The sequence below is a fragment of the Cinclus cinclus genome, chromosome 20 (assembly GCF_963662255.1).
Source record: "Cinclus cinclus chromosome 20, bCinCin1.1, whole genome shotgun sequence".
Lineage (NCBI taxonomy): Eukaryota > Metazoa > Chordata > Aves > Passeriformes > Cinclidae > Cinclus > Cinclus cinclus.
The window spans coordinates 1,435,204-1,444,894 of record NC_085065.1 but is presented as its reverse complement, the minus strand read 5'-3'; the positions used below and the strand labels follow the sequence as shown (position 1 = coordinate 1,444,894).

Below are 9,691 nucleotides of genomic sequence, written 5' to 3'. Positions count from 1 at the left end.
ACCCCCATTAAATAGACATCCCCCATCCCCTCGACATCCTCCATCCCCTCGACATCCCCCATCACCCTGACATCCCCCATCACCCTGACATCCCTCGAAATTCCCCGGACGCCCCCCGGCGCTGCCGGCGGAGGGGCTGTGCCCGCAGGTTGCGCGGCTCTTAGCAGCATTACGGCGGCGGTTGGAGATTACGGTAACTGTCGCGGTGGTGGCGGTGGCGGTGGCCGTGGCCGTGGCCGTGGCCGTGGCAGTGGCCAGGAGCCCCCGGCAGGTGAGCGGCTCCCTTTATTTCCTCTGCAATGTCCCAGCTCCAGCCGTACTCCTCCTGATGAAGTCGAGTGTTTAAAGGCAGAGAAGGTTTTGCCCTGTTCTCAGTAATGCGGTGCCATGTCCTTGGCATGAGTGGCCCTGCCGTGCCCCCTGCGAGCCTGGAGCTGTCACCTTGCCGTGCTGGTGGCTGCTGGAGCTGGAGGGTGCGGAGCACAGAGCAAATGCCGCATTGCGTCCCCACTAAGCCCACCCAGCGTGGCCCTCTGACCCCCTCCTGTTTCCATACGGGAGGAGCCCCCACAACTACCCAGGGCAGGGGGCAGGGGGAAGAGATGTCCCCCTGTCACTCAGCCCCCACCGATGTGAGCTGGTCTGCAGATCAGGAGTGTTCCCAGCATTTTCCTGTGACTTGCCCAGTGCCAAAGTGATGAGTTAAGACCACCCAGCTCTTCCAGGGCAGTGTTGACCGCGGTGCTGTCCATGGCACCAAAGCTCAAGCACTTCCAGGACTGTAAATTCCCTGTTTTCCAGGTGGCCAAGCACCAGAACCTGCTTTTGGCCCCAAAACACGGAGTGCCCTGCCAGGAGGACACGGAGTGCCCTGCTGATGCAGAGACAGCTCACCTTTGTCCTTCGCTGATGCAGATGCCACCATGGTTCCTGTGTCTCTCCAGTCACACTCCAGTGTCAGCCAACCCAAGGATTTCACTCGTGTCCTGCCATTCCAGCTGTCCATGTCCATCCTGGGTAAAGCTGCTCTGATTCTCCAGTGCTTTCCTCTAAGGGTAAAGAATGGTCTCCAGAGGGGATTAGCCAACTTGTCCCTTTAACTTCCCAGGGCTTTTGGATCAAAAATCCCTGGATGCCTGTTCTTCTGTGAATGGTCACTGGGAATTCCTGGTCAGGCAGGTCCGGGAGGACCAGGAGTGTCGGAGCACAGTACAGAAGAACCTTCTGCAGCTACAGGTAGGACACCTGGGCTCCTGCCATTATTATGAACTTTAAAATGGGGGGGTTTGCTGCTGCCCAAGGATGTTAAATGGAAATTCCTGTACCAGAGGCTGCCCCCCAACTCTGCCATGACGCTTCCAACTCCAGCTGCAGAGCAAAGCCAGGTGACATTTCACACTGTCACAAGGAAGCACCAGGCTTTTACCCTTCTTTACAGAGCCTGTTACTCTAAAAATGGATACAAATATTCTTTGAGAAAGCAGAGTTTGGTCACAATGAAAATTTCCAGAGACAGTGGAGGTTGGGCAGAGCCACAGCAGTTCCCAAGGCAGCTCAGGAATGAGCTTCACTTGCTCCACACAGGCTAAGGGAAATGCAAGGTGTCTTTGTGAGGAGCTGAGGGTGGTGGTTGGAACACAGGAATGCAGAACTCCTGGAGAGACCTGGCCTGGCCATCAGGACCTGCCACAGACCGAGAGACATGTGAAGGAGCCTCCCCCAAGAGAGAGTCTGCGGCCTCTGCTGCTTTGGATTGTGAAGGGAGCACAGAAACTCAGCTCTGTGCTGGCCTTCAGGAAAGGTTTCACAGGCTAACAATGGATCTTGAGTGTTGACCAAAGTGTTTCAAGAGTCTCTCATCTCAGTTGGATTCTGAATCAACTGCGTGCCTGCCAAAGATGAGATGAGCTCAAAATTTTGCTGCTTATTAAAGGTTTAAGACTAGAGTTTGGAAAAAATAATAAAAAGCAATTCTTTTTCACCAGAAGTTAAACCTTAGGTAGCAAAAGTGTTAAATGTAAGCAAGGTCTCAACAAGAAGCCAGTGTGTGCAGCTCAGCTTTGCAGGGAACTTCAGCATCCCCAGGAGCTGAGCAGCACCCCGGCGTGCACGGGCTCTGCAGTAACTGCTGCCTCTGTTGGTTTGTTCCAGGAGTTGTGTCCTAGAAAAGCCATTCCAAACTATGCCAAAAGAGTCAATGTGCAAATTCCCCAGTTAAATGATGAGGGTGAGGTCATTGAAGTGAAGGACAAGGAGCAGACCAAGGGACGTAAATTGAAGGTTTGTTGGACGCTGCTTGCCCTCCATGGATGCTGCATGTCAGTGTTTGGGGAGGACAGAGGACAGCTCTGGGAAGAACAGCACAGTGAATTTGGAATTGCTTTGTTCTTTCCCACTCCTGCTTTTGGATTGCCCCATCGTGAGCAGTTCATAAGGACCAGGGGCTTGCTCAGCACCTTCCCACATGGGAGGGACTTTGGGAGGCATTCCCATTCTGTCTTGTTCCTGTGTGTCCCCAGTCATGGCACAATCCTAGGGCCAGGGGCCTTCTTCCCACAGAAAGAAGAGTGCAGCTCTCAGGGCTTCCATTTATGCCAGAACATGGTCTGGGAACAACCTTGGCCTAAGCAGAGTTTTGCTGCACTCTGGGTCTGTGCTGGGCTCATCCCTGGAGCTGATATGTTCAATACTATGGAATAATGCTTCATTCCTGCCTTCCTGCTTACTTTTCCTTATTTCCCTTGCCATCAGATGGAGGATTTCAGTCTGCACAAAGCCTATCGGGAACTAAAAACTCACAAGATTGAGCTGGAAGAGAGGAATGTCTTCTGTGGCCCCTACAAGACCCATGTCCTCATAAAGCAGTGAGTAGAGTGCCCAGCTGTGGGGCCAAGAGCAGCCTTAGGAAAGCTGTTCCATTTGCTGTGATCCTCCTGGGTGGCTGGAGAAGGGTCAGTGTTAAGAAATCTCCATTTTTAAAATAAAGATACCAAGAAAAACTGTTTTTAAAGGAATAAGGGTTAGTGATCCATAATTTATCCCAAGGGATATGGGGCTGGGAAGAGCCCTGGCCCCTTTGCCCACCCTGATGCAAAGGGGGATGTGCAGATTTAGGGACTGTGGTGGTGCCCTGCAAAGAATTCCCCACTGGAGTGCTGCCCACGGTGCTCAGTCCAACACAGGGAAATGCTGACCCAGGCCTGGCTAAAGCTCACGCCAGCCACTGCTCGTGTCCAGATCAGACAGCACAAGGAGAACCCATTTCAGTGGTGGGGACTGGGTGGCTGCTGCCTCTGCCAACAGAAGAGTGAGGCTGCTGCGTGTGCCAGGAGGGAAGGAAGTGCCTCTGCTGCTGCACGGCCACGCTGGCCCCATCAGGGCTCTGTGCCTCCGTGAGGACCAAGGGCTCCTGCTCAGCAGCACCAGATCTGACCTCAGCATCAGGTGAGCTGTGCCTGGGACACCCAACCCCTGGCAAAATGAGGGGAAAGGGAAGGATAGGAGTAAAATGTTTATGCAGAGCCTGACTTGATGACTACACTTTCTCTGACACCTTAGTGGAACAGCTGATTTTAACTGGGTGTGCGGGAGCAGAGTTGGGCACATTTAATAGGAAATAATAACGGAATCACATGGAAGGAATCTTAAAGTTCATCCAATTTCTCCTCTCTTGTGTTGGTGCTCTGTAGGTGCTGGAATATTCACAGTGGTGCCTGTGTGAGAACCTTCACGGGTCACTATGCAACAATCACCTGCCTGCATTGCCATGAGGAGCACTTTGTGTCGGGAGCTGGGGATGGGATGGTGAAAGGTGAGAGGAGCACTGGGAGCTCCAGCCAGAGGGAATCACTGGGGGATAATGGGCAGAGGGAAAGAGCTGGGGGGAGAGGGACACAGGGATGGGGGTGGAAGGAAGGGTGTGAGTCAGAGGGTGTTTCCATGAGAGCCTAAGCTGGGGACACTTGCACACAGAGTCTCTGACTGTGTCAGGGACAAAATTCTCATTATTTCTGCTTTTATTCAGAATTAATGGCTTTGTGGCTATAATGACATCCCAGCTCTTGGGCAAGTGGTATCAGCTTTCAGCTTTGCCAGATGTTTCCTTGCAGAATAAAGGTGAAAAAGATGTGCTTTTTCTGGGCTTCACATTTAAATTTTTTGCCATACAATTATGCTTTTTTTTAAGCCAACAATCAGCTCCTCACAGAGCTGCAGGTAGAAGGTGTGACTGTAATCCAACAGTATTTTTTAATGCATGTTGTACTCCCAAAAGTCATCATTTGGGTAGATGTATTTTAATTCTCCTCCCTTTTGTCCCAACAGTGTGGAGCCTGAAGAGTGGGAAGTGTCTCAGGACTCTGATTCACAGCAGCCCTGTGTGGGCAGTGAGGATGGATGGGACCCACGTGGTCAGTGGGGATCACCGAGGGCTGGTGAAGGTCTGGAGTGCTGAGACAGGGGTTCTGATCAAGGTGAGCTTCCTCTTGGGTGGATAATTCTGTGCTAAATGGTCAAAACTCTCTGCTAGCTCATCACAGTTTTTTGCATTTGCCCAAGACTTTATAAAAATGAAAATAATCCTCACAAACAACCCCCAAAGCAGTCTAAACCAATCAAGGAAACTGCAGATAATTAAAAAACTGACTTGCAACCAGCTGCTGATTTTAAGGCAGGGTGTGATTTGCATCACCCCCATCATTGCTTGTTCTCTGTACATTTGTTCCTCTCTGCTTCCACAGAAACCTTCTGAACCTGGGGAGATGATAGGAGAGGTTCACTAGCTGGGGCTAGAGGCCCCAGGGCTCAGCCCAAATCTCGCTCTCAGAAGCAGATTCTGGAGCTGAAGCAGCTGGGCAGCTGTGGGAGCACTGAGACTGTGAATTCCCTTATCAGATGCCCAGGAACAGTGTCAGTCCATACCTGGGAGAGGAGGGAAGCTCTTTACCTCCAGAGAAATGGAGAGATAGCCCAGATACCTCAGATATCCCAGCCCCAGCTGAGACCATTCCCCCACAGCCAGGGCAGCCCCTTCTTCCCTCCTGGGAAAACATTCCAGAGACCACAAAGCTCTGAGTGGAGTGACATCTCTTTATCACACGTAATAAAGATGGAAAAGGGATGTTATTCCATGCCAGGAGCTCAGCAGCAGCACCAAGCCCAGAACATTTCAATGACTGTAAAACAAGTACAGCTATCCATGGGGTGCACTGGTACAGTAACACCCTATAAAACCATATCAGGCTGGTATCCTAAAAGCCATGGGACACCTGCGACAGATTTACATTCAGATTACTGATAGTGTTGCACCTTCTTTTACTTTGCAGACATTAGAGAGGCACCAAGGCCCAGTTCTCTGCTTGTCCTTTGACCAGTGGCACCTTGTCACAGGGAGCAGTGATGGATATGCCCTGGGATGGAGCATGTTGGGAAAATGTAGGAGATGCCTGATAGCTTTCTTCCATCCCAAGTAGGAATCTAATGTGTTTCACATTGTGTTCAAGAGTGGACTGAATCTGTAAAGAAAATGTGCCCCTTAGGACCAGAAAAAACCTTAATTACCAGTCTGAGGATTTGACATATCCCCACTTTCACCAATCTTTATCTCAAAGGCTCTGTCAGGCACCATGTGATCACAAGCAGCATTTTCAGTTCAGACCTGGAACAGCCTGAAATGCAAACCTACAACACTTCACCACAACCAGGGATGACTAAAGGCAGACAGAGCACAGTACAATATTCCAAGGATCCCCCACTGTGTGCCACAGGGTGTCACATCACCTGGGCAGGAATAGAGGTGGCCCAGTTACATGCTGACCAACTGCGTATTATGCCGTTCTCTCAAAGTTTAATTGCATCTAGGACTGTGAAAACTGGAGAATCATACGGTTTTCATTGACTTTCCTGGACATAAAACTGAAATTTCAAATGCAGCAGATGGCCATGACCATATGGTTGCTATGGGGAGCATGGAATCACAGAATCCCAGAATGGTTTGGGTTGGAAGGGACCTTAAAAATAACCTCATTCCAACCCCCTGCCATGGGCAGGGACACCTTCCAGTGGAAGGATGCACTGGACTGTTGGTTTAGACATGGAGTGATCTGAGACTTCTTAGTCAGACCTTTGCAATGTCCTGATCAGCTCCTCAGTGCAGGCTGTTGCTGCAGCCAGAGTTCTGCTTCTCCTGCAGGCCAAAAGAGCTCACTGATCATTTCTCCTTGTGCAAGCACCATGGAAGTGCCAACCCTCACCTGGTGTGTTTTCAGGGAAGTCCTGTCCCTGGAGTTCCTGTACCTCAGAGTCATCAGTGGCTGTGCTGATGGACACATTCGGATATTTAGCTTCCTGACTGGAGCCTGCCTCAAAATGTTGGTGCCCAGCAGCAGCAGGGACCCTGTGTCTGCTCTCTATGTTGCAGGAAACAGGTGGGTGACAGCAACTGCCAGCAGGCTTTGACCCAAATTTGGTAGATTACACTGAAACTTAAGGAACTGTGTATTTTTCCTTCTCACAAATAACTTTTAAAGGGCTCCACTATTTATTAACTGCTTCAATAATCAGGTTTAGTTCACAAAGACTGAAGAAATTTCCTTAGTCTCTTCAGTAATATGAAATTTCCTGTTTCTCTTATAGCTGAAGATACAGACACAATTGTAAAGCTGAATTCAGGAATTTTTAGGAGCTTAGAGAATCAAGCCAATACCTGACAGTCTCTGCCTGTTGCCTGACCTACAGCCTCCTTATAAAGGCCAATAATGAGAAATCCTCCCAGGTTCATTCACTTTTGCACCTCTAGCTAAAGGTGGCTCCCAGCTTCTGTGGAAGCAATGGGTAAAACACTGCTGTGGTTTCAGGGCTGGCTTGGTCACATTCTAAAACACAGTAATAAATGAGCATCTATGAAGAAATTAACTCCATCCCAACCAGACCAGCACAGCCCTTCAATCCACTGTCCCTGACAGTATGGTATTTGTAGTCAGGTACTTTCATCATTTAGCAGTACTCTGATCTAGCTCTGTCCACTGCTGCAAATCTTCATCCTAATTATTTTTAAATTAATTTTGCCATGGAGCTGAATGAAAGGAGCTCCAGAGACTCACACAGAGCACGAATTAAAATGTGCAGTGTCTGATTGATGGGGTTAATTGCTGCTGCTCCTTCAAGGAGAGATGATGATCCCAGATTTGTTTGAGGCCTGGGGTTTGTGTTGCACAGGAGCCCCTCAGGCAGGACCTGCCGTGCCTGTGATTCCTGTGCTTTTATGGCTCTTCCCTTCCTTCTCCAGGGTGGTGACCAACTCCCCCAGCAGGCTGCTGCTGCTCCAGTTCGAGGATGTGGTGTGGGACTATTCCCTACCCGCTGACAGAGAGGTGCTGAAGAAGGAGAAGAGGTCTCGGAAGGAGAAGCACCAGGGCACCAGTGCAGAACAGCAGCGAGCTCAGGACAAGTCCCCGAGATTGCGCCCACCACCAAAGAGCCATGGAAGACCCAAAAGTATCACATTGAGCCTCTGCTTTTCTGGCTTTTCTAAACTGAGTCACAAACCAAGCAGCCACTGCCTTCAACCCAGCCAATATTCAGACTCTTTGCTGTAGGCAAGAGCAGATGTGCTGTTACATTTCAATGGTTCTGTCATTTTCTAGGCTTCTGTGAAACCTTTCTGCCATTTTACAAGGGTTTGGTGTAAATTCAACGCATTTTTCAAGACAGGCACTGTCATTTTCCAACTGAGTAAGACAGAAATCAGTAGTAGTATTCATATTCACACAGCTGGTGGGCTTGGAAACATACTGCTGATTCAGGGCTTGAATTATTCATTACAAACACCCAGAAAGTGAGAGAACACCTATATTCAGGATCTGCCATCACTGGGAAAGGCAACTTCACAGAAACAAGCACCTTTTCAATTATGACACAGTGATGTTTTTTTGGTTTTAGTCAGAGCTATTCAATACAGTGTGATGACAAATCCAGCTCCACAAACTGAACATTGCAGATAAACTGATGGGCTGGGGAAAGGTTCCTGCTTTTCAGGCCAGCAGATGCCAACTGATGCTCTGCTTGGTAAAAGACAGGACCCAGGGAACAGCTGGAGCTGGGCCAGGGGAGGGTCAGGCTTCAGATCAGGGAAAGGTTCTTCCCTGCCCCAGAGGTGCTGGCACTGCCCAGGCTCCCCAGGGAATGGGCACGGCCCTGAGGCTGCCAGAGCTCCAGGAGCGTTTGAACAGCGCTGCCAGGGATGCCCAGGGTGGGATTTTGGGGTGTCTGTGCAGAGCCAGGGTCTGCATTGGGTGATCCTTGTGGCTTCCTCCCAACTCAGCTTTTTCTGTGATTCTCTGATTCTATGCTCTGCAGTATGTGGGAAAGTCTCTCAACCCCAAATGTGCTGCTTTGTTTTTGGCTACAGGTGGTGAAGCTGAACAGGGCTCTGCTCCCCCTGCACCTGAAGAGGCAGAAGCCCCTTTGGAGCATGGGCTTCCCCAGAGAGACCCAAGTTGTCCAATGTCCCCTGACAAGTTCTTCCTAACAGTCAGCACCTTGCAGAGCTCCTGCAAGACGGCCCCCATCAGCCCCAGCCCTGAGCTCTCTGCAAAAGCCAGGGAAGCAGAGCAGCAGCACCCTGGGAAGGTACCAATGTCCAAAATGCCCTTGCAGCACAAGGAGGAGCAGGCAGCCCAGCTCCAGCGTGCCAGGCTGCACAGCAACTCTCTGAGCATGACCAAAACCTCTGCACCCTTTGAAACCAAAATGCTGCAGCTCAGGCTGAGGAACTCTTTGCACAGATCCACTGGGAAATCCTCCATCCCTGCTCCCTGTGTTGTACGTCCCAAGTTCTTTGGCTCTCTGAGAGAAAGGAAAACTCCCAGTGGCCATGGGAAAGATGCTGCTGGCCCCAAAGATGGGGATCAGCTCATTGATCTCTGCACAGTTTCTTCAGAGCTAGTCCAACCAACACCTGGCATGGCTGCACAGGTGAGGAATGAAGATCCCAGGAGAATAAAGCCCTTCTGCCCCTACAGTTCCCGAAGGGACAGTGGGCTCAGGCTGCTGACAGCAGAGCAGGAGGTGCGTGAAGCAGCTGTGGCAGCTCAGCAACAGGCACAACAGGCAAAGCCCACAGAAGATAAAGAAAGAGCCAGAAGGAAAGCCTGGCTAAGGAAAATTAAAGGCCTACCTGTGGATTCTTTTACTGGGGAGAGGAAAACACATGCTCCAGAACTTGGGCATAACACATTTATCTGAGGTGAACTCTGAGTCCAACCAACAGCCATGACCTGGGATTCTGGTGTCCATATGGCTTTAAGTATAACATACAGATATATTCATTTATATGTATTTAAGTATATTTTGTATATGTAAGTGTATTCCCTATGGTTTTAAGTGTAAAACACATCCACACTGTAAGTTTTCCTAAGAAATACTCTTGGTGTATTCAGCTATTTCTCAAGGCAGTCGATGGACTGAGCCCTCTCCTGGATTTAACTCCCTAAAGCTGCTGTTGTTACCAACATGGCTCTGTTCTGACACCAACATAACTCAGGATGAACCTGTGAGGATAATAATAAAAACATCTTATCACAGCTTTTGTGGATTATTAGGGTGTAGAAGCTGAAGATGTGTGGACTGAAAGCTGATGGATCAGTGGCACAAAGTCTGCTTGGAGGCCAGTAACTGGGGATTGATCCTGGGT

The 9,691-nt window shown here is 49.9% G+C and overlaps 1 protein-coding gene across 1 annotated transcript; it reads left to right on the top strand.

Annotated features, from left to right (window-relative positions):
* Nucleotides 1-923: 923 nt before the first annotated feature.
* Nucleotides 924-9,243, top strand: LOC134052182 (F-box/WD repeat-containing protein 10-like). Its single transcript, XM_062506494.1, has 11 exons — nucleotides 924-1,017; nucleotides 1,109-1,236; nucleotides 2,152-2,280; nucleotides 2,752-2,864; nucleotides 3,238-3,444; nucleotides 3,690-3,811; nucleotides 4,324-4,472; nucleotides 5,325-5,467; nucleotides 6,267-6,425; nucleotides 7,286-7,494; nucleotides 8,408-9,243. Exons 1-11 carry the CDS (start codon nucleotides 924-926, stop codon nucleotides 9,241-9,243), a joined length of 2,289 nt encoding a protein of 762 aa, XP_062362478.1.
* The last annotated feature ends 448 nt before the right edge of the window (nucleotides 9,244-9,691 follow it).